Genomic DNA, 27,735 nt, shown 5'->3' on the forward strand with positions numbered 1-27,735 from the left:
CCGTCTTTGGCATGGACGTGGCCACCAGACGTCGCCTATTTCCAAAACATTCCAAATCTCGCGTTTTCTCGTAGTGGCGCGAGAGTATCTAAAGTTTGGTGTGTGTTGTGGTGTAAGTGTATGCTTGTGTGTTTGTTTATATAAATTTCAGAATGAGCTGTTTTATTCAAGTTTCAGAGGATGAAAGTGAAGAACCCATTGAACTTCCGTGCGAAGACGATGGCACACTGTTACTGACAACGCTGTCCGCTCAGTTCCCGGCCACATGCGGGCTCAAATACCGAAACCCAGAGTCTGGAACGATGCGTGGAGTGCGTTTGGTCGACGGCCGATTTCACCCGCCAGACAACGGATGGGGGAATGTTGTGTATTACTGTGTTTTCCCTAAAGGTGAGACAACGCTCAAATACCATCGTATGTTTTGGAGGACGCGCGGTACCGCGACGTATCCGAGGAACACAAGCGCGATTGCTAAGCCTAATGCCTGCGAACGGCCAGCGAACGCTTCCTTGCCGCGTTCTGGGACGTGAGCCGATTTCGCCGACGCGTTTCGCAGACCGAGCGGCGGGCCGTCAGGGTCACGGCTCTTGCGGAGCTCGCGAGCGCGATACGCGACGAGTTCTGGCAGGCACCTGGCGTCGGGTTGTTTGTAAACGTCACTGAGGCATGTGTTCGCCTCTGGGACGTAACGACAGGTTGCGTGGATTGTGCGTTCCGTTTGCGAATTTCCGGCCTAGTTTTGATATCCCAGGGTTCGTCATTGCTCGTGAATCATTTTCGCTTTGTTTCATTCTTTTTTCCCCCCCGCACACTTATTTGCACCTCCGTGTCTGTTCTTTGCATATCGTGCAGATCGGTCAGAGAACTTAGCCTAGAGGCGCAGGTTAGATTGCGCCTATAATAAGGGATCGCAGGTAGCTTTGCACACTTGGAATTTGTCTCGTTTAGTCACCTCAACATCTAAGCGAAGGGTTGGCCATTTTTTGCGTGTGTCCAGTGGCGAAACGCGTTACTTTCGGTCGGCCGCGTCTGCCAGTCGAGCGAGAATTTTTTTTTTTTTTGCGTATGTGTATTCCTTCCGCCAGCGTCGTTCGTTCCTCGCCGGGTCGCCGGCGGTCGTCGCCACCGAACCGATTGCTGCGACGGGAAAGGGAGCCGCGATTGGGCCTGATGGAAACGCGGGCACGCGATGCCATGGGAAGCGGCAGACCCCCCCGTCTTCCCCGGGGCCGGCGAACAGTATCATCTCCCTTGCGCGTTCACGCCGTAGTGCTCTGCATGCATTGATTGGCCGTTTAAGCCTTAACTAGTTCGCTCTGTACGCGGCACCAGCGTTTTTTGTGTGTGTTTTTGTGGGGAAAAAATTCCCCGATATCGCGGGGCAAATCGCCATTTCATGGTTGTATCACTACCCCTTCGTTTCCCCCCCCGTCATGCCTATCGCGGTTTCTTGCGGCCCCCGTCGCTAGTGGCTGTCCTTCGCTGGCCCAGTTCACGCAGCCGTGCTCGATACGCCAGCCCCCCCAAAGGCCCTATTCTCTTTCCTCCATCTTGACACAGTTTCGAACCGCCGTTCGTTCAACCCTGCGCGTCGTCCGTCCCCTCCGCGAACGACGGCGCGCGTTACGTTAATCGGCCCGTCCCGATGACTGCCCCGTCGTGGTTCGCCAGCCGGTGGCGCTTGTTTGTGCTGAAGGGGCGGCCGGTGTTTTACTTTTTGCTTGTGTGCGTAAAAAGGGAGCAGTGCAGGAGCAGGAAAGACCTTGAGGGAAAGAAAGCCCTTGAAGCAGTGAATGCTAGAGCACTGTGCAATCGTTAGTTGCTTGGCAAGGCTGTTCCCGTAAGCAGTTGAAAGGGCAGTGGAGGCGGCAAAATATAATTTCGTTCAGTTCGGAAAAACTAGCCTTTCGTAGCTCATTCAGCTCAATTCCAGCCGCAAAAGATGGTTTCTTAACTGAAAAAATGCAGGAAATATTGAAGAACTTCTAAATTTCCCGCGTCACTCACGTAACATGGGCTACTACTGATACCCGGGCTACACGAGTGTTTGAAAGGACATTTGAGTCTCGAAATTTCTAATGTCATTCGAACTGGAAGGAGTTCGCCGATATGCACTACAGTTCTCAAAGGCATTTTAAAGTTTCTGCATTTCCGCCTGCCATGTTTTTGTGTCACCACTGCTGCCTTGTTTCGTTCTTGATAAAAATTGAATTTTAGAGTTAAAATTGGAAAAAAAAAAACAATTATTGGTGATCAAATTGATAAAATCTACAAGCGTGCACAAAAGATGCACTAACAAGCGGTTTCTTTCTCTTTTTTTTTTTTTTTTTGCACCGCTGGTGTTGGGAGTATCGAGTTACCTTGTAATCATACAGCGAGTGATAGACAACAAAAACGAGTGAAAAACAATGAAGATCGTGCGCGTTAAACACGAAGTTTTACTCGTAAATAATTGTTTTGTAATTACAGCATGCAGAAACTGCACACGAGAGTACAATTGTTTGCGTTTCAAAGGCCTTTGAGAACTTCAAAAGTCGTTAGTGTTGCTCCTTGAACTCAAGTGCCATTTCGCCCTAAGACGTTGGAAAACCATCGTGTAGCATCTCAAAGGCGTCATTTGAGTTTAATGAAATTTGATTGCCTTCGAAACGCTCATGTAGCACGAGTATAAAAGACTTCTGGCATTCAACTGATACGTTCAATCAAAACTATATGCCCAACTAAGTTTCTTGGCAGTGACTTCAATCGGTGGGTGCCAGTCGCAAAATAAGTGGCTGGGGAGGCACCACTACGTCTGTTCCCCTTAATATCTAGATTATTTGTTTCAAGTTTGCGACGAACTTGGTGCCGTTGTTATCGGGACAAGGCAGTCATTTTAAAAATGACCCGTGCTTGCATCTTGCCATCATGGGCCCTTTAAGCACCCATGCTGTATCAGCTGATCCAGTGGCAAAACCAAACAGTGCATGCTAGGCGGTAAGCGGTGGTTTCCGATGTAGATCTGTTGCTCCAAGAGGCTGAGACATATTATCCCATCCTCTGTTTTGCAGGGCCTAAAATTTGTGTGCTGTACCGCATTCTATCCATCATGAGGCTTGTGTTCGAAATGCCTATAGTTCATTCCACAAGCTATGTGCCGCACTGTGGAGGCTACAATGTTGTCAGCAGTCTTCCCACTGAGGGCACCTGACTCACCGTGGGGGAAAGTGAGAATGGCCGCCGGGGCCTTGCGGTTCCACCTGCCGAGAGGGGCGAAGGACATGTCCTTTCAAGGCCCCCTTCACGGTAAATTAGGCGTGCTCAGTGAGCGGACTGTTGACAACAATGTAGCCTCCACAGTGCGGCACTAGTATTTTCGTGGTCTTAAAAGCTCGAGTAATGAGCGGAACACGATTAGGCCACCCGAGTGCAGGTCTACCAAGTGGGCTATCCTCACAATCTGAGTGCACAATTTTATGTAGCCTCCCAAAGCATCGATGCAAATGATGCTTGCGTCTCTGCTTGCCTATCACACTCGCTGTCACCACCTGTTTGTCTCCGTCAGTGCAACGGTAGGTGCACGGCATGGTAATTAAGAGTGAGCGACACTACTCGCAGGTTTTAGTTATTTTAGCTGCGCAGAAATGGTCCACGCAAAGGCAAAACGGCAGAACCAGTGGGTTTGGCATGCAGTCAGGGAAGAAGCGAGACCCCCTAATGATGAAAGGACCGATAAACGGGTGTAACAACAGTACTGTTGCATTTTCAACGCTTGTTAAGATATTGCAGCGTTCTAGTTTGGTTTTGTTGCATTGCACGCTACCGCGTGATATTTGGCTCACCTCAACAACGCTTATTCCTTGCCCTCTGTATGCCCAAATGCGAAAAGTGATTGGAAATCACCAAGAATGGTAGCAGAAATTTGCAAAGACAAATGGGATGATTGAGGCTCCTAAGGGAATTGTCAAGGTGCGAGCAAAGTCATAGAAACCTAAGCAATTAGTAGTGATGCATTTAGAGCGTCCAAATCCTTGAGTGTTGCATTCCCATCGTGGCCTGCCCACAGTGGTCCTGTGGAAAATTAGCTGATGCCGCCACCTGCTAACTAAGTGGCATAGCAGGTGGACCTAGCCTCTGTTATGTCACCTGGAGGACCGTAGTTTCGAACCTTGGAATAAGGGTCACTTGAAAAGGGGGGGTTTCGCACTCACTGCAGATTCTTGCATTGCAGGGAGGGGAAAATAGTCGCGGAAGTCCAGAGTAAGAAACCCTGGAAGGGCTTCTCACATGGAAGGACCAACAGCAGTAACAACCGCAATCTTGCGAAATAGTGCTGAGAGAGAGTAAATGTTTATTGAAAAAGGAGAAGAGGTCGGCCTGAGAAATTGATCTTGGGCCTGCTACTTCCCTCTGGGGGGCAAAAGTCCCACTACTAAGAAATAGTGCTGAGTTGTCAGGGTCCCTTTGGGAAGGAAGGCCGCCGGGCTTTAATCAGTCTGCTTGTTACTGCAGTGCTTTGTTTCGCTTTTCTGAGACAAAATTTGTCCCTGGTTATAGACACAGCGTGGGAGGGTGGGAGAAAGGAAGCAGCAGGGCCCATTATGAAAGTGGTTTAGTGTCCTAGAACCTCAGGCCCATTGTGTTAGCATTAGATGATGTTTGCAGGACATGCGTTGAGGAGAAGGGGGTACGTAAAAAAGGAAGGGGGTACGTAAAAAAAGAAGGGGGTACGTAAACAGCTGTGCTGTCAGTGGGACACTAACCGTGTTCCCCACTGAGACGGATGGAACTGTGAGCGGACTCATTCTGTTTACTATATGTCATTAACAGGTTACTAGTAAAAAGTGCAAAGGCTCATGGGTACGTCGTCTGCTCCCGTGACTTCCTGTTCAAAATCTTGCCTGGCCTCCCGTACGCCAGCGGCTTTTAGGCGCGTGTGTGCATGTTGTTTACTTGTCACAGGGTGCTTACCTGTCAGAGAAGCCCCTAGTAGTATTCATTGTTGTTATACAATAAATGCGCGATGCATGAGCTTTTTTTTTTTTTTTTCGGTGGAAACGGATAAACAACAGGCACGCGCGTGCATGAAAGCTGCTGGCGTACAGGAGGCGTTCACACTTCTGTGCTGTTCTAAGGGTCTTTAAAGGAGCCATGAAGAGAAAACACAAGTTGGGTTCATTCGAAAGATTGCCTCGTTAGAACCATACTGACACCACTTTTAACACAAACTTCGCTCAAATAAGCTACATAATTAGGAAAAAAGGGAATGACCATGCGACCCACCAGCTCATTTCCCGCAACAAAACCTATGATGTCACACGAGAATGCTCTGCGATTGGCGGAGGCCGGCAAAAGCAAATGCAAGTTAGGCAGGGCTTACCGTTTGCATAGTGATCTATATGCCCGTTAAACATACTGCACATTCCTTTTATGACACTAAGAACGGTGGAGTAAACGGTTGAAGTTCCAAATAAACACGCAAGCGTGTATGCCAATGCGTACGAAACGACCACCAGCCGAACTTGACATCTTGCCGTCGCCACCGTCGCGCAGACGAATTTTCAGGTTCGAGGCTCTTCGGGGCCAACGAACCGTCCCAGCACGCACAGCCGCGACCTTGCTTGGTATCGTAATCCCTTCACAGGAGGTTGGCCGTCATATCGCCAACCAGCAAAGGTAAAAATAGAAACGAGGGGAGTAAGGAACAGCAAGCAGCGACGAGATGGTGACAGTCGTCCCAGAAGTTTCGGAATGGTGTTGGCTTGCTGCTGTTGTTAGGAGCTCGTTTCTAGTTTACAACCACTGAAAACTTCAGTTTGTTCGAGTACTTTACAATGAAATTTCGTTGCTGCGTTTTGAAATGCCCATGTAGTACGGGCAAATCGTCGAGGGAGTGCGACATCCCCGCCGGTGAAGAGATCTCCTTTCATGTGCTGCCAAACGACGAACCGCGGCGAAGCAAGTGGCTACGTTTTGTGAACTTTGCAAACGGAGGAGAAAGGGAGCTAAAGGAAGTACGAGTGTGCTCGCTTCATTTCTGAGGAAGTGATTACGGCAGGGACCCTTACGTTAGCTCACTCCTGGGACATGCTGGCACTCGTCGCCGACTTCGTCAAATCGCCGTCAAAGCGCTCTGAGCTTGGGGGGGGGAATGCCGTACACACCGCGCATTGACGCTCGTATCTTTCTGGTCGGAGCAGAGAGGTCGCGCGAACGGCTTTCCATAAACGACACAGGCCAACTGGCATAAGCGATACTGCTACTGAAATTGAACTATTATTAACCATAATAAAAATACGGCACATACGTACCAGTCTGTATTCGTCCGTCGCGACGGCTGGGCGTTCGTCTGTTGTGGCTATTGCGGAATGGTTGCTTTCCGGTCCATCCGCGTATCCCACAACTCCTGCCGCTCGTGCACTTAGAAGCATTGAGCGTTCAAGTGGTGTGAGGTTGTTAAATGCAAGCCCGAGCTTCTCGGCGAGAGTTTTGTTCTCCGGATCAGGCGATTCCATGACTAGGGCTGCAGGTGCACTAGGTTTTACTAGTATTTTTAAAATGGCCGCCGTCTCGGTTTCGGCACGAGTTCCGGTTCCTGTTTGATTCCCGCGTGTGGGTGCTATATGGAGTCGACATACTAAGTATCCGTTTCATGGACCGGCTCGTATGACGCCATTGTTCACGTCACGAAATGTGCAATTTAGTGGGAGATTTAAAATGTTGGCTTAAATTGCCTTATTTCTCAGTGAATAAAGCATCATTTGCTTCTGGGAAAGTGCTTAGGGTACTATGAAACACCTAATCTTTCGAATAAAACAAACTTTTGTTTTCTCTTCATGGCTCCTTTAAACATAAGACATCAGGGCATTTGTTGATAAGTATTATTGCTTTATGGGTGTTAAAGGGAAAAACCGTGCATAATCTGTAAGCGCAGACAATATGCCATACCCACCAACGTTGTTCAGCGTCTGAGGTATTGTTTCTGATCTCAAGGATACTGGTTCAACCCTGGTTCCAGGGGCTGCTTTTCTGATGGAGGCAAAAGGCAGTAACGCCTGTGTATCAAGATTTTGGTGCACGTTAAAGGTCCCCAGGTGGTCAAAATTGATCTGGAGCCCTCCACTACAGCGCGCCTCGTAGCCCCGGTGTAGCTTCGGCGCGTTAAACACCACAATCAGTCTACACGTCTTATTAGAGCCTCACTTTGTGAATTGTTCCATTACCCCATGTGGAATTGCTGTGCAATGATGTACACTTGTGAGCTGTGGCCGATCCGAAAGCGAAACACGCGGGCTAATGAACTGACTGAAGAATGTGCACACTGGTGTGGTACAGTGTTCTTTTCGCTTGAAACACCTTTTGCAACTGAGGTGCAATAAGTAGTTGCTTTTCCCAACTTTTGAGCAGGAGGAGGGACTATTGGTGAAAGGTCTGGCTTCTGATAGGCTCTGTTATCAACATGCTTAGCTGTTCTTCATAACATCACTTACCTCATTACCAGGCAGAGCATGTGTGGGCTGTTATTGCTACCTAATGCTTCTAAAGCACTGGTGTACCGCACCCAACTGTGACCAGTCTCTGACTAAGCTAGAGAATAACAGGAACGTAGAAATGTGTTGAAACACCAGCCAAGACAATTTGCCGTGTTGCGATTTGTCGTCGCGTAAAACATCTTGATTGCCAGGATTTGTACCGTGGCGTTATTGTGGTTGCTGCAGTTCAAGAAGCCTAGGGGTGTATAGAGGCCTGTGTGAGGCCGGAAGTGCAGCTGGCTTGGTTGTAATTTGTGGCCTACTCAGCACTGCTGCGGGCAAGGCTGCAGGTTCAACCTCTTACTATACGCCTCGAGATTCGCGATCGCTGCGCCGCCTGCCGCCGCTTCTCCGCGGCGTTTGCGGGATTAGCGCTGCGTGGCTGATAGGTGGTCATGCAGTGTTTTGGTTCTCTTTCGCTTCTCTTTGCCTTTCCGCGCACTAAACAACTTGTTAAGGTGACTTCTGTAAGCTAACTGCACGTTTAGGGCGCTTAAAAAAAAACAGCTGCGTCTTGGTAGAGCGCTCGAACGCCAACAAGAGCTACCCGGGGAGGCGGTTCTGCGCCCTTCTTGGCCGCTCTTGCGGGCGTCGGCGACGGCAGCAGCATATCACAGCTGGCACCTTCGAACACGTCAGCACAAGTGAATTCTATTTATTGTCACCTCGTTTACACATGACATTGGCACTGTAAGAGGTTGTTTCGTTTTGCAGCGCAGACAACAAATGCGGCTTTGTTTCGAATATGTTCGTCGTAGAAAAATATGTTTCGGGGATGTGATAACCCAATAGCGTACAAAAACTTGTGCCTTTTATGGGAATATAAGCCACGCGAAAATGTTAAGTACACTCAAAGGCTGTGCATTGTCAGATATGTGCCCACTCATGCCCTATGGTAAGAACCAAGGTATATGTTAATTAAACCACGAGAAAATGAATGGTCTGCAAGTCAGGAATAAATAGAATAGTCGTACGGGAATAAAAAAAAAACGAGTGCAGCTTCTGAAATGCTAAAGACGTTTGTTTGAGCTAGGTAGTATTCACCAGACCAACTAGATGCGAAATGCACTGATATTTCGCTAGACATGGGGGGGGGGGGGTGAGGAGGAGGGGCTCAACTGTCGTTGTTTACAAATGCGAAGCGAAATCAACAAAGGAACGTTTTATTAATAACACACACAAGCAGCGTGTTCACTTTTCGTTTGTTTTTCGCCTTCAACGAACGGCTGATCATTCGGCGGACGCATTTTTTGAAGAATACAGGGTAAGCAGTTCACAAGAACTACGAGGTGTCGTTGAAAGAGTTGATTGATTGATTGAGGGTTTAACGCGCCGACGCAACGGAGACGATGAGGCACGCCGTAGTGGAGGGCTCCGGATTAATTTTGACCACCTGGAGATCCTTAACGTGCGCCGAAATCTCGTACACACGGGCTCGTTGGAAGAGTGTCGTATCTGATAAGGGTCTCTGATTTCGGTTTATGCTAGATTCTGCAGCCTCCCAGTGTCATACGACGATGTTTCGAAGGAGAGTTTGGTCGCGGACGCGGATTACTCTATAAGCCCATCTTCGCGCTTCTCGTGGAGGATAAATGTAACAGATGAATCTTAGCGAGCGCTCACCTCGGGACAAGACGACCCAGCATTAAATTTGTCGTCGTGTGCTGACTCCGGAGTGTAATTTTGCATTATTCATCGTACTTCGTTGGTACAATGTTTGCGAAATTTATGCAGCATTGGCTTGTTCAGGGTACTGATATCTGATATGTGATATTGGCAGGGTAACTTGCGTGCTGTCAGGTATGAGTGCTCCGCTGGATTTTGTAGTGCACAAAGTCGATTTACATCATAGTGTGTATGGCCGCAACATGACCATCGGAGGAAACATTGCTTACGGAGACACTGCCACTAAATTTCAGGGCAGCGGAATTGCAATCAGCTGCATGCAAATGCTGGCTTTGGGACGCCGGCCTGTCACACACGCCCGGCGCTCATATAGATCTTTCAGATCGCGTCATAAACGTTTATACTCTCGTGAACACACCAGGCTTGCAAACAGAGTGCCTGCTCCACGTTATTCGGCATTTCGAACGCGGACAAACGGTAAATCGCTGTCTTTAACGAGCCCCAAAAGCAGCGCCGACAGGGGGGAGCGGGCCGGGGACTCCCGCGCCTGCTTTCGAAACGGGCCGCTAGGGGATTTCAGTGGCGCCCCTACAGGCCGCGCTCGAGGCGTATAGAGGCAACACAGGAGAGCACCCGCGAGTACCATGTGGTGGGGGATGTCACATGTCCAGGGGAGTAAATTCCAAGTTCCTGGGGAAGGAGGCAGTACATTTCAGGCCCAAGGTCTTTGAACGGGGGCAGTTGTTGCGGCCAGGGAATCTTGCGAGTACCTACGGCAGAACTTGATTGGGTAGAACTTTGCTTGCCCAAATATTGTACCAATGTTGCAGAAATGGTTGAACTCTCCATCAAAACTGCTCGACAGAAAAAAAGGTGCAGAGTGTGGAAGTGGGTGGGAAAATGATGCGTTGAAGCATCTGGGTGTCACATTTTGTGGGGTAGGGAACATGGGTGGCATTTAGCTAATTAAATTTACTGGTCATCGGCAGGATCGATTTGATTAAAACTTCAAAGTGCATCTGTGGATCTCCGGTTCGACCCCCTTCCTGGAAAAAAAAAGCTGCAGGGACCAAAATAAGTGAACATGCAGCAGGGGCCATCACATGGCCACCAGGCAGGTCAAGAAATTGGAGGTAAACTTCTTGTCATAATAGGAACATGAGGGCAGCTGTATTCATAAACTTGCAAAGATGATTCTGCTCCCCAATTCCGATCATGATCTTTTTTCTAGTCTTGATTCCACACCTTCACGTTGGCGAGGAGGAGGATTGCGGTTATTACGGCAGTGTCATATCGCAAGGAAAAGAAATATTATATAAGTGGTATTCACAGCAAAACTTGTATAACAGCTTAACTTCCCAACGGCCTTCAGTTCTTTTCCCGGGCGGCCTAAACTTCTGTGAAATGCGCACACTCGCGCCTTTTCGGCTGCGCACCACTGAAAGACAAAATAAAGTGTCCTTGGCCGTGATACCAGCGGCAGTGGCTGGTATAAATATTCTGCAAAATGGGATTATGTAGAAATTATTTGAAATTGTGGGCGAAACGATGTAGACACTTCAACTAAACATTTGTACGTAAGTTATGGTGGAATGCAGCAAATTGAGACTAGTGTGTTAGGTACTGAAAGGTGAGAAATGTGTGCTTAGCATGTCTGAGCGAACTTTTCATCAAGCTGCATGGCTGTCTATGTTGCACCAAACTGTGTGAATGCACGTTCGCAATGCAAATTTTTGCATGCGAACACATTTCTTGCGAGAATTACTACATTGTCGAAATGACATGGAATGTTTGGCTTAGACACCAAGGGTCACCGGAAACTTATGATACTAATAGTTCACCCCAGCTGCTGCAGCTGGAATTTGACTCCTGGGGCAAATACTATGAACACTACCTTTAGCGAATTCCTGTTCATGCAAGATTTCACATCTACCGAAATAAGACGTTCGAGCGCCGAGCCGCAGCATTAAAAAAGCTGCTTAGCTGCGAGTTCACAGTTCACTTTACTGTAGCACTTTGTTCGGCTCGGATTAGCGCGCGATGTTCCCGATGCTTGATGCTGGTTTTGTCGTCTATCCAGAATGTGAGGTTCTAGTTCTATGAATTCTCCGTTGTCGTTGCCATCTCCGAACCACAAGCACACGCGAGAAACACGGGCTGTACACTGCACTAATCCTTGCTCCGCACAAGTTTGTTGCGTAGGGAGAGGGGGAAAAAAGTACATGAAGAAAACTGAATGGCAGTCAGCACCTCACGGGAGTCGGCAAAAGCACGGTCTCGACGGCAACAGAACAGCGGCCGGTCACTTTCTGCGCGACAATTCAAGGAAGATAAGCATTGGAGAAAAATCGATGGAAGAACGAGGGTTATGCAAAAACAAGCAGGAGGAGGAACATAACAGCAAAGCCCCCAAAACGGGCCACCTGCCCAAACGTCGCAGTGAATGGCTGCCATAGCAAGGTGCCCCGTGCTGATTGATTACGAGATGTTCGGCCCAAGGTTATTTCCTTGTTTATTGTGGATGCTTTCTTTTTGTTAAAATTGTGCAGAAATAAATGTATATTAACTCTTAACATCAATTGCAGTTGTCTAAACATTTCCTGCTATGTATGGTTTTTCACTTCTATCAGATGCCATGGTCGCGGTGAGGTGTTGTGGGAACACGCTCAATTAAGTGCACTTAATTGGCGCGTTTGGCAATTAGCTGCTATGCCTTAGCTGGAGATCATGTCCAGTGGGCTAAAGCTGGGGTGGGGGGACTTTTCAATGTTTATACATGCGCCGACACATTTTTTACTGGATCCATGCATACAGAGCAATTAGGAGGGTGTGTGTAAAGAGGTGACATGTTGTACTAGCAGTTGATTGAAAAGAAAAAGCTGGTGTTAGCTGCATAGATGAGGTGTCATTTAAGTTTGGGTCGTCTGGAAGTCTCGTCAACTGGTTTTGTGGAATGGAGCTACTGTGGGGGTGAAGGGTGCGGTATGTATTCTAGCTTTAACAGGTGGCTTTTCGAGACAGTTTGCCATTTTTTTCCACCTTGCTCCGCCTTGGTGCTCCCGGGCTAGAGCAGAGCACAAGCAAAACATGTCCAAGCTTTTGAATGCCAGGATTGTTGCACACGAGTTGGCTGCATCTTGGGCCCATTCTTTCTTGTTTGTCATTTTACCACCTCGTGCCTTCATATGGGAGTCTGGGGGGATTGCACTTGTAGGATGCTTTTTGCCTGACCTCTGGGCACGCTCGGTTGGCGTGTTGCGATTTCACCTTTGAGGGTGTGTGCTGTGTATTGGGGGGGCTGACTTCATGGCATGGCATTGCCCTGCTGCAGATGCGTGCCTGCACAACTCTGAGAACAAGCGCAAGAGCGACGAGCAGCTGGAGAACAGCACGGCCAAGACCAAGCGTCTGGAGAACCGGCAGAAGTGCTCGGACCTGATAGTGCTGGGCCTGCCCTGGAAGACCTCGGAGCAGGACCTGCGCCAGTACTTCGAGTCCTTCGGGGAGGTCCTCATGGCTCAGGTACTGCTGTCACGGCCAGGGGAGTGGTAACGGAAGGAGGGGGAGTGCGAGCGGTCTTCGTCTGCTGCTTCCCTTCCCAGGTCAAGAAGGACCCCAAGACGGGCCAGTCCAAGGGCTTTGGCTTCATCCGCTTCTCCAGCTACGAGTCCCAGGTGAGGGCCCTTTCCAAGCGGCACCTCATCGACGGCCGCTGGTGTGACGTCAAGATCCCAAACTCCAAAGTGAGTGCTCAAGTAAGGGGCTTGCTTCTTCTCTCTCTCTCCCCTCCCCCCTCTGCCTCCGCCTGCACGCGGGGAGGAGGAAAGGATGGAGAAAGGCAGCTGGGTTGGTACCACTGGGTAACTACGTCCGTTGGGGCAAGCAACTACTTTTCTTGCAAGCTGCCTGGACTTCCTGGTCTTTCATTCGTCTCTCATCTTGAGCGTGATGCGTTGCGACGCAGGGTTTCTGGGGTTCTTGAATGTATGGCGGGGAGGGAATAGAGTCTCGTGGATGCCACTCCCAATGTGGGTGAGCAGTACTAGCTTGAGGAGTGAGCTGGGGCTCATTTCTGTAGCCAAAAACTCATTCTTTATGTTACAAGCACACGGGAAGGCAGTCATTCTGGCATTTGCTGAGTTTGGGGGCACTTTGTGTGTCAACGTTGTTACCAGAAGCAGGTGTGGTGATGCGGGGCTCTCAGCCTTGAGTTTGTGCTGGCTATGCGGCTAAGGCGCGCTGCTAAGCTCAGGTATGCGGCTTCGATCTCGGCCATTGCGGCCACTTTTCAGGTGGAGGTGAAAAGCGAAAATTCCCGTGCGTCGAGATTTTGGCACACGTTTAGAGATGGCAAGGTGGCGGAAATTAATCTGGAGCCCTCCACGGCTGTGTGCCTCATAACTTGGGTGTAGGTTCTGTGCGTGAAACAGCATCATAATTTTCAGCTTTAAGTTGGTAGAGGATAGCTCACGGGGGACGGCCCAGCGGTTCTTCTTTCTCGCAAGCCTCTTCTGTGAGCTGTGAGGTAACGGGTGACCCCCGGTGCGGCCGCGCTCGCAGGACGGCCAGGCCTCGGAGCTGAGCCGCAAGGTGTTTGTCGGCCGCTGCACGGAAGACCTGAGCTCGGACGACCTGCGCGACTACTTCTCCAAGTTTGGGGAGGTGACGGACGTGTTCATCCCCAAGCCGTTCCGGGCGTTTGCCTTCGTCACCTTTGTGGACCCGGACGTGGCGCAGTCGCTGTGCGGCGAGGACCACATCATCCGTGGCACCAGCATCCACGTCAGCAACGCAGTGCCCAAGAACGAGGCCGCCCCGGCTGCCCACCACCACGCGCTGGGCCCCCTGGCCGGCGCGGGAGGCGCGGCCGGGGCCGGGGCCGGAGGGCGGGGCCCCGGCACGGGTCCCGGCCACCGAGGCGGGCCCCTGGACGTGGGGCGGACGGCCGGCCAGGGTGCGGCGTACGCGGCCCCGGGGCCCTTTGCCGGGGCGCACCACCTGGCGGCGGCGCACGGCGGCTGGGGGGCGCACCAGGCGGCGGCCGGGGCCGGCCACCGGGGCGCCGAGCTGCCCAACCTGCTGGGCGGCAGCCTGGGCATGGGGCCCCTGGGGGCGGCCCAGGCGCAGGGCACGCCCCCGCAGGGCGTCAACACCACCCCGCCCACGCTCGGCATGGGTGCGTTGAACCTGGGCGCAGCCACCCTGCCCCTCAGCTCGGCCGTGGTGGCCGCCCTGGGCCAGGCGGCGGGCTTCGGCCTCTTCGGGGGCTCCTTCCAGGGGGGCGCGGCCGACCAGGGTCCCCCGGGGGGCCCCCCGCCCCCGCCGCCCAACTCGGCCGCCGGCGGGTCGGGCTCCTTCCTCGGCTGGATGGGCCAGGGGGGCGCGGGACAGGCCGGGGGCTCCGGGGACGCCGGGGCCGGGCAGGGGGGACCCTGGCCGCAGCGTGAGGGCAAGCAGGGCTTCGGCATGTCCGTCTCCCCCTGAGCGCCGCCGCCGTTGCGTGGGACAGCGGGGGGCGGCGGCGCTCGCGGGGGGCCGCCATTGGGCCTGCCCGCTCTCTGGTGGCACTGGTGCACTGCGCGGCCGTCGCGGGGCCACCCGGGTGGGGTTGAGCGGGCCTGGGCAGGGGAACGGGCGGCAGCCTGAGTACGAAGTTTCTCGGCGTAGCCGGTGCGATCAAAGTGGAGCGTGGGCGCCTCTTCCCCTGCGTGCACCGGTGCCACCGCCCCGGGTGGGGGGAGGGGGTGCTGTGGTCGAAGGGTGCGCAGACACGCACCACTGGCGGCGTGGGCATCGGCCGGGGAGGCGAGTTAGCGTTCAGCAAGGTGCGGGGGGAGGGGGTGCGGCCGCCAGCAGCTCCGTCCGGGTGTCGTGTGGTGTGTCTGGCCTGTGCATGGTGTGGGTGGTGTGCCTGGTGGTTCGCGTGGGCATCTGCTGCCCTCCTCCCCCTCATCCTCTCACGCGTGCTAGGTGTGTGGTGTAGGGCCTGCCAGGGGGGGACGACAGTGCCCACCGGAGTGTCACGTGTATTTAAGGCGTGCGTGGTGCGTGTCTGGAGGAGTCTTTTTTTCTTTCCGCTTTGCCACCGCTCTCTTTTTCCCGCATTCTTTCTCTCCTTTTCCCTTCCCCACTGTACATACGACCTTTACGAACATCAACAGCACAAGGTATCCCGCGCGTGTTCGGGTTAGAGTTTTTAGGGTGCAACACTCGAGAATTTTCTTGCCAAGCGCGGGCCACAGCTACGCCTGGTTTTTCTTTCTCTTTTTCTAGTGGTGCGCTTGTTTGGTAGGGCTTCATCGTATACCGGTTTTGTGCCCTTGGCACGTTCAGTTTTGTGAGAGGGTTTTTCACTCGAGGGATTGGTGGACGTGGCTGCGTTTTCATCATGGCCATACCAACATTAAAGCCTTGTTCGGTTCCCATTACCATACTAACGAGTGCAAATGGGGGTGGCTGTTGCATTGAACCATTTAACACATCCTTTACGCTCATCGTGCAGTAGCTTGTGCTGGCGTAAACAAGCCTCAGGACGATTGGTGCCCTCGGCTTCCTAATCTGCCACTACCAGCATCAACGATGTTCATTTACGCGCGGTTTAAGCGGGGCAGGTGAAATGGTTTGCCTTCACCGGAAGACATCTGGACGGCGTGGTGGAAAATTTGGCCTTAATTCGTTTTGTCACTTTCACACGATTGGCAAGCTTATCGCGTTACCTGCCGTTTTGATGAGCGGAAGTATGGACAAGCATTTGTACTCATGACGTCATTGTGTGCTAGCTGTAACCCACAAATCCCAGTCGGATCAGTGAAATTCCCTACTTGCTACTTTGGGTCAACCGCTATGTCTTCCTTTGAAGAGCAAAGGCTACGCAACTGTGGTTGTGGCCAAATGCGTTCATATATCGGGCTTTGCCTCAGCAGATGAGGATAGGCGTGCTTGGTCATTCTCTGGCCCACGTACTTTGACTTAGCCACGGTGTACCTGTCGTGCTCTGTAGATGAGAGCTTTTGCATCTTCTCCGCTAGGAGTCTGGAATAAATTTGCCCACTTTGGAGGGGTGCGGGCGTCGGGGTGAATAATTTTGTAGCAGCTGTGAACATTCTTTGTTTGTGTGTGCGAGAAGCTCGTGCAGGTGCGTTTGGAATCCGGATGTGTGCTTCTTTCGGTCAGGCAGAGCAGTGCACTTCATTGTAAATCCATTTAGCGCATCTTTGTTGCTGCATGAAGCGCCTCAGGTGGTGTAAGCTGCCTCTCTCTCGTTTTATCCTCCGGCCCTCTGGCGCTTCCTGGCCAGGTCTGCCAGGATTCCCTCTTTTCCGACGACAGGGGGCAGGTGCGTGCGTGGAATTCTCTCCGTTCGGTCGGGTGGTGCGGCCGCCACAGTTTTGCAGACGCGATGGGAATGTTTGGAGCTCTGTTTCTGGCGACTGTAGGTTGTGGCGCGTGATGAGGTGCCCTTGGGGCATCATCAGTGGAGTCTGTGGTAGTTCATGCTTGCTGGACCTCGCATGATGATCCGAGTACTTGCGTTTGAGAGTTTAGCGGAGGCGCGCGGCGCGTCTTCGTGGCGGACTCCAAGGTTTCACCGAGCATGCAGGCCGTCTCTGCTTCTTTCGGGTCTCGCTTGACGTTGCGCCACCTCCTCCGACACAAAGTACCTGTACATGTCTGCAAGTCACTGGCCTGCAGCCAGCCTGTTTTGCGAATGTGCTCTCGTCTTCGGCATCTGGAGTCTCCGGTCGAGGTTGCACCAACCTTTGCTGCGAGTGCAGAGGAGGCCCACATTAGCAAGCGTCTCTAGCGGACGCTGTCCGGTTTTTAAAGGGGAACTAGTTCATCGGGTGCGTGTGTGAGGTGTGGTACATACTCTCCGGACAGAGGCCCTCGTGGTTGTAGCTGCAGTGTTTGTCATGATGGCACTACTCCACCAGTTACGAGGACAGGAGGCCTCCCTCTTTATACAGAATGGTTGCCGTTAGTTTCTCCAGTATTGATTTTGTGCCCTTGTAGAAGTTTCCGTGGCCCTCCTGGTTTCCCTACCATCAATGCAGTTATGTCTGTAAGCCCTTGTGTGAGACACAGTGCGGTGAGCCAGTGCGCCTGTGCTCTTCGGCGCTCAGGCCCTTGCCCCATTTACCCTTGTGAAAGAGATGCAGCTTCCGCAGGGGTGAGAGGATCGGCCTTCATGTTCAGCATGTATTGAGGCAGACAGGCGGGCTAGCTCTCCTCGTTAGTTTCTTTGTCTTGTACGCCAGCCCGTGTGCCCATACGCCTAGGTTACATGCGTGACCCTTGCCGTCTTTTTCAGATGTATGGAGCTAGCCTAGCTTGACACACTGGGCACATCTGCTGCCGCCGCTGCTGTTGACACCACCGTCTGCCATTCGTTCGCTGACTGCTGGGCCTGTCGTTGCGCCCGCACCAAAAAGGGGAACATGGAAACTTGTGTGTGCCACCGATTAGGCTGTTTGATGAAAAGTACAAAGGATTTTGCGCCGCCAACCTGTTCTCTCTCTGCCTGCCTGTGGAGACGATGGCCGAGGCCAGGCTTGTGTCGTCGTATTTGAGCATCACTTGGGGGCCAAAGTTTGGGGGCTGGCATGCAAAGGGGATCGGCGAGAGCAGGGGCGGTACGACAGCCAATTCGGCCGCGAGGCTTGACTGAGGAGGAGGCGGAGAGCGGCTCTAGCTTAGCTGTCCTCAATGCGGGTATGCGCACGCCTCGGTCGGCCGACGCTGTTTAGCTGCCTTGCATTTTTTTTTTTTTTTTTTTTTTAACCGGGGTTTGGTGTTTGTCAGGGTTCCCCTGTTTCTCTATGGCTGTTTGTATTCCTTTCCCCCCTTCTTTTTTTTAACCGAGTGGTGTGTAGTAGTGTGTGGCTGTGTACATAGAGTAAGGCGGGTTGTAATGATTGTCATCCTCATTGCGAAGCTATGGGTATGTGTGACATCAGATCGTCTGGCACATGGCAACGCGAGCACACGCAAATGTGAACGCCGGCCCTCTGCTCTGTGGCAGAGCGGAACCGTCGGAGAATGCGCCGTCCGCACTCGCACAAGGCGGCGGTAAATGCTGTTCATACTGATTGTTGACTGCGCTCTTTCTTTTTGGCCTTTTTCACTCTTGTAAGCCCTTTTAAATGACTGTGTGTGTGTGCAGCTTGGTTGATTAACGCTCTTGAGAACTGTGGCTCTTTCTGCGTGACGGAGTGGCGAAGTTTTCACGCTATACAGGTTGGCTGGGAATTTCCCAACGTCTCTGGTGCACCTCGCCAGGTGTGTGAATTAGTACGGGTGAATTTAGTACCTACGTGTGTGCGTGCAAGCTGCGTGAAAAATTTTGCGGCAAAAGGGGCGTGCGAGTGAATGTGCAAATGGTAGGCACAAGGGAAAGCAGGCCTTGCTTCTGCATTTGACGAGAAATGCTTGTGTGTTGTGGCAGGTAGCGTGCGAGTGCTGAAGAAGGCACAAGGCAGGGAAATTGGCCAAGGGATGCCCATTTGTTCTTGGACAAACAAATGAAGATCTCCGGGAGGTTACGTACGACTTCATGTTACAACTATGCAAAATCGTTACAAAGCTATTTGCATCCTATCGCCAACACTAAAGGCACCTGCACGAATAATCGGCATCGGCAAAATTTTGACGAATGTGTGCGATGGCATCCGAGTGATGCCCCAATGTTGCAAGAGTCACTTGGTGAACCTGGTGTCTTTTCGCTGCGACACTTCTATCACGGTGATGATTGGTGACTTGGTAACCTCTAGTGGTTTACATTTCTTGAGTTGCAGCGTTTTGGTCACGCCATGTCTGGTCACGTATTCTTCCTGCGATTAAGTCTCTGCCTTGTGCTTTCCCAGCCGTCACTGCTGTTTTTGGCGGCGATCAAACTGGAACTGGAGGAGCGTTCTGACTTGACGTGTGCTTTCTGCACCACGTAGCATTGTTGGGAAGCCTCTGATAAACGTGTGATGTTGTTTATGTAAATTGGGAATAGAAGTGGGCTGAGTATAGACCCTTGGGGGACCCCTGCTCTGTTGGTTGGCATGGAAGGATGAAATTCATTTAGCATGATTGTAGGGCATATTTTACGGCTTCAAGGTGGATTGGGGTTTTTCTTTTTTTGTGTGTTATGTACAAAAGCAAAAATGGAACACTGGAAAAACTCTACATAACGGCTCAGCCTGCTCGAAGAGAGGTTGTGATCGTTGTGCGAGGACGACTGAAACCTTTGGTGTGAATCAGGCCATCTTGCCTTAATAAGGAGCAGCTAGCTTGGGAAATTCCCAGCCACATGGTCGAAAGGATGTCTGTTATTTCTCGTGTGCTGTGACATCTTCGCACATCTTTTTTTTACTTCGTCTACTGATTTCTTTTTCTTTTTTTTAACGCTGCGGCAGTGTGTACGCGTGTGACTTGTGTGTGAAGTTGCCTGTCTTCTTTCTTTTTCTGCCGTAGGATGGTCCGAGGGGTGGCAGTTGTTTTGACAGCGCACTAACTGATGGCTCTTGAGAGCGAGAGCGAAATTGTGACTTGTGTGGCGGGACTTGCCCTGGGGCTTCTTCTGGGGCAGCGGTGTTGTGGTGACTGAGTGTGTACGGTGACGGCAGGGAAAGAGCGAATGGCTGCTGACTGTACGGGAGAAGCGAGAGATGGCCGCTTGTGTCCATGCCTGCCGTGTGTACTGGCTGGACTTCTTCTTTTTTTTTTTTTCCTCTTCCTTTCTTTCTGCGTGATTGTACCGGTTGAACGAGGAGTGTCCTCCTCCTACTGAGTGCTTTGATACCTGACCTCTCGAGACCAGCCTGTGTGCAGCGTGCAGACTTGCCTGTAGAGCAGCCCGTTTCTCTCTATGGTACTCTAGTGTAGGAAGAGGGAGGGAAGGAGTTTGTATTTTTCCTTTGTTTTATCTTTCCTTCCTCGATCTTCTCGCTTGTTGGTCTTGGTGTAAAGCGTGTGTGCACTATTATGGAAAAAAAAAAGGAAAATATGTGTGTACTATTATTACTACCTTTAGTTGGTCGTTGCTGTGGGTGGAGTGTGTGCATGATGTGTGTCGTGTATGGTGTGTGTTGCGGCAAACAGGAAGCGAATAAAAGCCGTTTGAATATCGGACAGACCTCCCCCTCTTCTGTGTGTGTGTGTGTGCCGGAGTGAATGGTCTGCGGCCTTCCGCTGACGGGGGTGGTGGACAGGCCGGCGCGTTCACAAACGGGGAAGCGTTTTTGGGATGCTAGCTACGAACGCTGCTGCTGTACCGTTGTATTAATGACAGAGCAGTCTTAACTCTCTCTCGGGGCAGGGCGACATTGCGGCTGCATCAGCTCAGCTGCTGGCAATGCCCTGACGAAGCCCACTTGCAATGGTTCAGGGGGGGGACTTCGTTGAATTTCTCTCTAACTCTGAAGCGGGTTCCCCTCCCCCCCAACCTTTAGCGGCTGCCGCGGGTTGCATAGACTGGTGGCAGCGTAGTGGTTCTGATTCACCATCTGCGGCCATCGACCATGGGACGCGGGGGACTTGTAACTTACACTTTTTATCGTAGACTAGTATTGCTTGGAAACAAACAGCATCACACGGAGTGATATCAAAAGTGACAGCAGTTGCGGGTGAACTGTACTTGGTCGGGCTCCGTGTTATCTCGCTGTTTTGCACACGCCCTGCCACGCTTCTACTAATGAAAGCCTAGTACCAAGTCTAGATGGTGGGGACTTGGCGATAATCCTGTGCCCACATGAGAAGGCGAGGGGGCCACTGTTACGGCCACCTTGGCTTTCGACAGCGATCGCAATGCCCACAGTTTCTCGTCAATAGGCCTGAAGAGTGGATTCTGGCAGATTGAGGAACGCGGCCACTATGGCATGCAGAAGCCTAGGATGTTGCATGTGTGCTCTGTGGTCAGGAAAAGGCGTACAAATAATTGGTCACTTGGCCAAACAGTTTATTCTGGGCCTGAAGCTTTTCCCTTCTAAGAGGGAAATTATGTAATGGACGTTTCACAGGACAGTGCTGCTAGGTGGGCTAAGATGTCCAATTCGGGCTACTGACGAAGTTGTCCCAAATAGCAATTGCACTTGCGGGAGGGGGGAGTTTGTCACCGTGTACACTTTCTTAGTAAATTGTGCGGACATCTTGTGTGCCAACGTGGTTTTCACAAAGCTACTGCAGCGCCCCTGTATGTGGGTCTGAAGGCAGTATTAAGCTGAGGTACAACAGCAGCTCTCTATGGAATAACCACAGCTGAGCCTATATACCATGCACAGTAACGATGCGGGGACCATCTGATTGCAACACTCAGCAGGTCTGATGTTTTAGTTTTCGTTTTGCAGAACCTCCCTCACATTAGTGAAGTTTCCCAGTATTCCTCCTTTTGAAGGCCAGTATTCTTTCCGTGGCTCTTGGGCAAGTACCAGCTGGGAAAACCAGGAATTCTCTCTAAATTAAGCTAGGAATATACAGGAAACTCCAAAATAAGCACTTGACACGCACTAAGATCAGCCGTGACCTGCACTCTTAGTTCTTTTGCACATTACAAACTTATCGGTCTTGCTGTGAAACTGACAATTTCTCATGGCTACACTTTTCACCTAAGTATTTGTGCATTCTTTATGCTTCCAAAGTATTTTCTCACTCAATGCAATCTTGAAACAGTGACTGCTATTTACCAAAAATAGTTGGAGGATGCATTTTCTAATTGCAATTCTGGCCAATACTTTATGCCTTTTCAAAGTAGCCACTGTACATTAGAAATCAAGTAACCCCTTTGGAAGGCATGCAATCAATTTTGCAAAGTAGAGAGTTTGAACCTGCAGCATTTTTTTCAAAGCCGAGTTTTCAGGAGTAAAAACATCGCAATCTGGTGCAAAGGCCTGATCTGCAAGTTGGGAGGCTCGTGTTACTCCTGTCATCAGGTCTAAGGCCTGATGTGCAAGTTGCGGGGAGGCTGACAGCTGTCGTCGGGGGTCTGGTGCGCAGGTCTGGTCAAGTTGTGGGGAGGCTGATGCTACTCCTGTCATCAGTTGACTTGTGTAAAGGTTTGTTACTCCTGTCTATATGGTGGAACACTGCCAGCAAGTTGTGGGAAGGCTCACGTTAGTCCTGTCATTTATCCGGTGCAAAGACCTGATCCTCAACTTGGGGGGGAGGCTAGTTGTTAGTCCTGACATCGGTTATCTGGTGTAAAGAACTGATCCGCAAGTGGGGCGGCTGACGTTAGTCCTGTCAGTTATTTGGTGTTAAGACCTGAAACTCAAGTTTGTGAGAGACTGACGAGTTATCTTTACTTCATACATCTGGTGTAAAGACCGGATCCGCAAGGTATGTGGAACCTTGTGTTAATCCTGTAAGTTATCCTGTGTAAGACCAGATCTGCAAGTTGTGGGGAGGCTTAGTCCTGTCATTTATCTGGTGTAAAGACCTTATCCATAAGTGTGCGGCGGCTCACGTTCTGCCATCGGTGTCGGGCCTGATATGCATGGAGGGCTGCCGTTAGTCCTGTCACTTATCTGGTGTGAAGACCTGTCATGAGTTGTCTCGTGTAAGGGCTCACGTTAATCATGTCTTAGTAGTGGAAGAGGAGGAGGAAATACTCAAATTTCTGAACGGCCCAGAGGGCGACCCAGGGGAGTAGTTCCTTCACTGGAGCCCACATGGTGCAAGACCTGATATTCAAGTTGTGGGGAGGCTCACATTTTTTCTCTGTTCTCTGGTGTAGACACCTGATCCGCAAGGTGCGGGGAGGCTGCCATTAGTCCTGTCATCAGTTTTGTGTAAATACTTCATCCGCAAGTTGCGGGGAGGCTTGCGGCAGTCCTATCATCAGTTGTCTAGTTTAAAAGCTCACGTTAGTCCTGTCAGTTAGTTACCTGGTGGAAGACCTGATCAAGTTTCTGGGAGGCTGGCGTTAGTCCTGTCGTCAGCTATCTGGTGTGACGACCTGATCTGCAAGTTGTCGAGAGCCTCGCGTTGGTCCTGTCAGTAATCTGGTGTAAGACTGTCCGCACGCTTTGGGGCAGCTCACGTTTGTCATCTGGTGTAAGGCCTGTCCCGCAAGTTGTGGGGAGGCTGACGTTAGCCTTGTCATCACTTATCTGGTGTAAGACCTAATCCGCAAGTGGGGCGGCAGACGTCCTCTCATCATAAGCCCCGGATACATGGACCCGACGAGGGAGGGTCGAGTCGACTGGCGGGTTCAGCTACCTCGACCCCTCACGCGTATATATGAGCGCCATTCAAAGAGTCGAGGTGTGGGGGCCGGGGGATTACCGGAGAAGGAGCTACCGTATTTTTACGATTCTAGCGCGCACCTTCTTTTGCTAAAAGCTAGCCTTAAAATTTGTGTGCGCGTTACAATCGGGCTCAAAACCGAAACAGGTTCCAAATCGGCCAGCAACATTGCGAGGTCCTCTCCAACTCAATCCAATAAAAAAAAATCTGTCAATATCACGTGAGTGAATTTCGGCACACTCATTCCTGAATGACATACCTTGGAGCTGTTGCACATTTTTCTTCTATTGCAATTATCCCGTCACACGTAGAATTATGAAGGTCAAGACACTTGAAATCGCAAACAGCTTCAATGTTTCCCACTATAGTTTTATTCCCTGCAGGAGCTGGATAAGCAAGTTTACGCAGCACAATTTATTTTTGGCTGCCACAGTTGCACGCGTAAAATAAAATCTTCTAGGTAAGTAGTGTCATGTATTTTACATCTGCGCGGTAAAGCCGACGTCCAATTATTTTTTCGGATTTTCCGGCGCGAACCTATACCCGCGCGGCACAATCGATGGCGCGTTATAATCGCGCGATTACGGTATTTAGCTCCCCACGGCCCGTCGACTCAGCCCGACGCGCGCGTCAACCCACCCCCTGCCCTGCCTGCGAGTCGAACGGACTCGCCCCTACGGCTTTGCGACTCACCGTGTCCGCTTATACATGAGTGCGTCGAGTCCAAAAAAAAACCTGTTTATTTCAACTCAACGCGCCCTCGTCGGGTCAATGTAAACTGGGCTATATATGTGGTGTAAGACCTTATCCGCTGATTGTGGGGTGACTCACGTTAGTCCTTTCGTCAGTTATCTGCATGGTGTAAGGCTAGATCCGCAAGTTGTGGGGATGTGCACGTTAGTCCTGTAAGACCTGATCCGTATGGTGCGGGGAGGCTCACGTTCTGTCACTGGTGTGAGGACTTATCTGCAAGTGGTGGGGAGGCTAACGTTAGTAGTTCTGTAAGTTATTGGGTGTGAAGACATGTCATCATCAGTTGTCTGTTATCTGGCGTAAAGACCCGATCCGCAAGTTGCGGGAAGACGTTTGTCCTAGCTGTCGTCAGTTGTGTAGAACGTTAATTAGTCCTACCAGTTATGGGGTGTAAGACCTGATTAGCAATTTGCTGGGAGGCGGACGTTTAGTCCAGTCGTCAGTTGTCTGGAGTGAAGACCTGTTCCGCAAGTTGTCGAGAGCCTCACGTTAGTCCTGTCAGTAATCTCGTGCAAGACCTTCTCCGCACGTTTTGCGGAAGCTCACGTTAATCGTCATCTAGTTTAAGGCCTGTTCCGGAAGTTGTGGGGATTCTTAATTCTGAGTGACTTCAGTGATTTGTGGTAAGACCAGATCCGCGAGTTCTGGAAAGGCTGACATTAGACCTGTCATATATCTGCTTTAAAGACCTCATCTGTAAGTTGTGGGGAGGCTCACGTGAGACCTTTCATTGCTATAACTGCAGCATATGTTTTCTTTTGTTGGGTTAATTATGTGCGCCGAAGTATGTCTATCGGAATTGGCGCTTACACATTTGAGCATTGCATGAAACACCGTATATTTATCATCACGCACGGGGCTTGAAAATGCTTGTGTATACATAGAAGATACTCCGTTCAGTTTTCTTCACGCGCCATTTATAAATGGCTTCTGCAAACAGGATTCTGCAAACTTCCCGAATTAACGAACAAATTCCGGTTATGCCCTGAAGTTGCCCATTAGCTTAATGCTCGTTTTATTTACAAATGTTCGCGATTTAACGAGACAACTTGCACGTCTGGGTGACTTAGTCTGGGGCAAAGTGAACAGAGATATAGAGGTAGCAAGGATGATCAAAAAATACGGAGGCAGAAAAAACCATTTCAATAACAGAAAAAAGATTACGAGTGCCTCAAAACTACAGGTTTAACGTCTTTGTCCAATCCTGAAGCCGTTAACTCAAAACGAGCTTCTGCCCCAGCACAGTCTCGGCTTGACCTCTACACGGTCCTAGGGAGCGTCCCAGTTCTAACGTGTTTCCTCGTCGCAGTCGCACAAGCATTTTTTCTCGTATCTTGTGTAGGGCAGTGGAACAAAACTTGCCTAATGCCCTCCACAGAGCACACCGAACAGCTGTGAATCTGCCCAGCCTATTTTAAAGGAGCCATGAAGACACAATACAAGTTGGGTTTATTAGAAAGACTACTTAGTCCCAATAACAATGATACCAATACATCGCAATCTTTGAACAGATAACGCAGATATTAAAAAACGTGTGAAGCAGCGGCGACCCCCTAGCCAATTTCCCTCAACTTTTCTGTGACGTCACGGGACCTTGTTTGTGCGATTGGCGGCCGCCTAACTTACCTGTCGCGACGACACACGACTGGACGTCTGTAATGGGGCCTCTAGTTCCATTTGACCGCATCACTTGAATGCTAACGTGCAGTTAACGCACTGAAAATTATGTTTTATTGTTGGCCCGTATGACGTCATTCTTTTTCATAACACGTCACTGTGGCGCAAGATTTGAAAGTTTTTGAATACTTTTTTTTTGCTCTGAGCAAATAAAGTTTTTTTTTCTCTCTCTCTTCGTTAAAAAAACATCTTTTGTGGCTGTAATGGAGCTGAGTGAGATACTGAATCCTAGTTCTTTTAAATTAAACAAAGCTGTATTTTGTCTTCATGGCTCCTTTAATAAGTGGCGTGTGTGTGCAACATACAGGCTTAGTTGGCGCAGGATGCCCTCGGTCTGTTTGGTTGGGCCTCGCGGAAAACGGCAGTTGCACTGGGGCTCATTCTTGTGCAGAGGCGAGCATCTCCTCTGGTGTTTTTGCTAAACCGACAGATGCATTTTCAACCCAAGGTTAAATGCAGCCGCGTTTCCGTTTTGTTTTGAACATGGGAATTCCAGCAGCCAGCGGTTGTACGCAGGCTGTGTGCGTATTTCGCGGCTGCATCAGAGATGATGTTCCCCCGAGTACCAGAGTGACCGGGAAGCCACTGTACAAGTGCACGTGCATGCTAACTCGCACGATCCCAGTAGCTCCTAAGTCTGTGTCGGTGGAAGGCGTTTTGTGACTCAGTTTCTCTTTTACAGCAAATCCGGCCGAAAGGATCCGCACAACGATAGAGCAAGAATCGGGCGACTCCGAGCCGTCAGCGTACACCCATTGCTTGTGCAAAAGAGTGGAGGAAGTCTTGTGACTGAGTTTCTCTTTCACAGTTAATCCTGCGGATGTCATGCGCACACCGATGGCGAAACATTCAGACGTCACCAAGCCATCTGCAAGCACATTGGTGTGGACACGTTAACATGTGCAGATGTGTTCTAGCGTGGAGTAAAGCAGGGCTGGAACAGAGGTGATTCTGGGAGGCCTTGGGGCCTTTTTCCGATAAAAGCGCAACGCGTCAAGCTGCGAGTGGACGCACAATTTTCTTAGGAAAGTGGCCGTCGAACGTTTACGCACGAATAACGGCGCCAAGTACACCGTTAAGTGACTTGAGGACTTCTCATCCAGATGGCCTGAAGGACATTGCGTAGTTAGGTGTTCAGCTTGAAGGCTATAGTTTCCGCGTTTCTAGGCCGATATGCGCGCTGAAAGTTCTCATCTTGCACGCCTCGATATCAACTGTGAATGGGATGATATTCCGTGCACTGTGGACCTGTTCAGAATGCGGGAGAACGAGCATGAACGAACAGAAAAGTTGTAAGTATTGTATACTGGTATGCCATACTTTCGAATACTAAGCGCATTGTAAAGAAGTCTGACTTTGTTGCGATAGTTCAGGAGGCTGCCACGAATGGCGCCTGCATGCTCGCTTCCAGAGGTCTTTTCGCGACTCCACGTCGGCACTCGCCACTGGTTGCCGGCGCGAGCAACTGAACATGAAAATTCGGCTGCTCAGCTCTTGGGATGCGCTTCCGGCGCAGCGCTTGCAGCGCCCATTTCTGATGGCAAGCTTCCAGCTACAAGTTTCGACGTCGCCACATGAGGACGCCGGAACGAGAAAAGTTAGGCCCCCCGGGCGCTTTTTGTTGTGTACATGCAAAAGCAACGGCACTGTGGAGTCTGTGATGGCTGCTGTGCCGCTGGGCGCCGGGAATAAGAAGCAGTCGGGAGCGCCGCATGTGCTTAAATCGCGGGTCAGTATCATCATTATTTTTGTGTCTTTCTCTGCGTTGCTATGAGTGAGCATTGGCCAATCACCCTTGTTACGACTATAACGTTTGGTCTGAATGTTTGGCCGTAACGTTGCGCTTCAGGGGTGCCAAGTGACGTTGAGGTGGAGAAATTCCCAAAGAATCCATTTTCCTCTTCTTCCTTTCCACAGTTTCGAACCAAATAAAGTTATC

At 50.7% G+C, this 27,735-nt stretch overlaps 1 protein-coding gene across 4 annotated transcripts; it reads left to right on the forward strand.

The window, feature by feature from the left end:
• Positions 1-63: 63 nt before the first annotated feature.
• On the forward strand, positions 64-27,735 carry LOC144147308 (TAR DNA-binding protein 43-like). 4 transcript variants are annotated; one of them, XM_077679414.1, is made up of 5 exons: positions 64-390; positions 12,469-12,659; positions 12,740-12,892; positions 13,698-14,313; positions 26,479-27,735. In XM_077679414.1, exons 1-5 carry the CDS (start codon positions 153-155, stop codon positions 26,583-26,585), a joined length of 1,305 nt encoding a protein of 434 aa, XP_077535540.1. In that variant the 5' UTR covers positions 64-152; the 3' UTR covers positions 26,586-27,735. The 4 variants fall into 4 exon arrangements, with proteins under 4 accessions (XP_077535540.1, XP_077535541.1, XP_077535537.1 ...); XM_077679415.1 differs by lacking the exon at positions 26,479-27,735 and adding an exon at positions 22,116-22,156; XM_077679411.1 differs by lacking the exon at positions 26,479-27,735 and having other exon boundaries at positions 13,698-20,255.

This window comes from Haemaphysalis longicornis, unplaced genomic scaffold (genome assembly GCF_048455015.1).
Source record: "Haemaphysalis longicornis isolate Haplotype H1 unplaced genomic scaffold, Haemaphysalis longicornis Haplotype H1 scaffold_7, whole genome shotgun sequence".
NCBI lineage: Eukaryota > Metazoa > Arthropoda > Arachnida > Ixodida > Ixodidae > Haemaphysalis > Haemaphysalis longicornis.

What these genes read in the sequence shown, in the direction of transcription:
- LOC144147308 (XM_077679411.1), top strand. Translation starts at nt 153, where the DNA reads ATGAGCTGTTTTATTCAAGTTTCAGAGGATGAAAGTGAAGAACCCATT. An exon ending in GGGAGGTCCTCATGGCTCAG is followed by an intron (nt 12,660 to 12,739) that starts GTACTGCTGTCA and finishes TTCCCTTCCCAG; the next exon opens with GTCAAGAAGGACCCCAAGAC. An exon ending in ACTCCAAAGTGAGTGCTCAA is followed by an intron (nt 12,893 to 13,697) that starts GTAAGGGGCTTG and finishes CCGCGCTCGCAG; the next exon opens with GACGGCCAGGCCTCGGAGCT.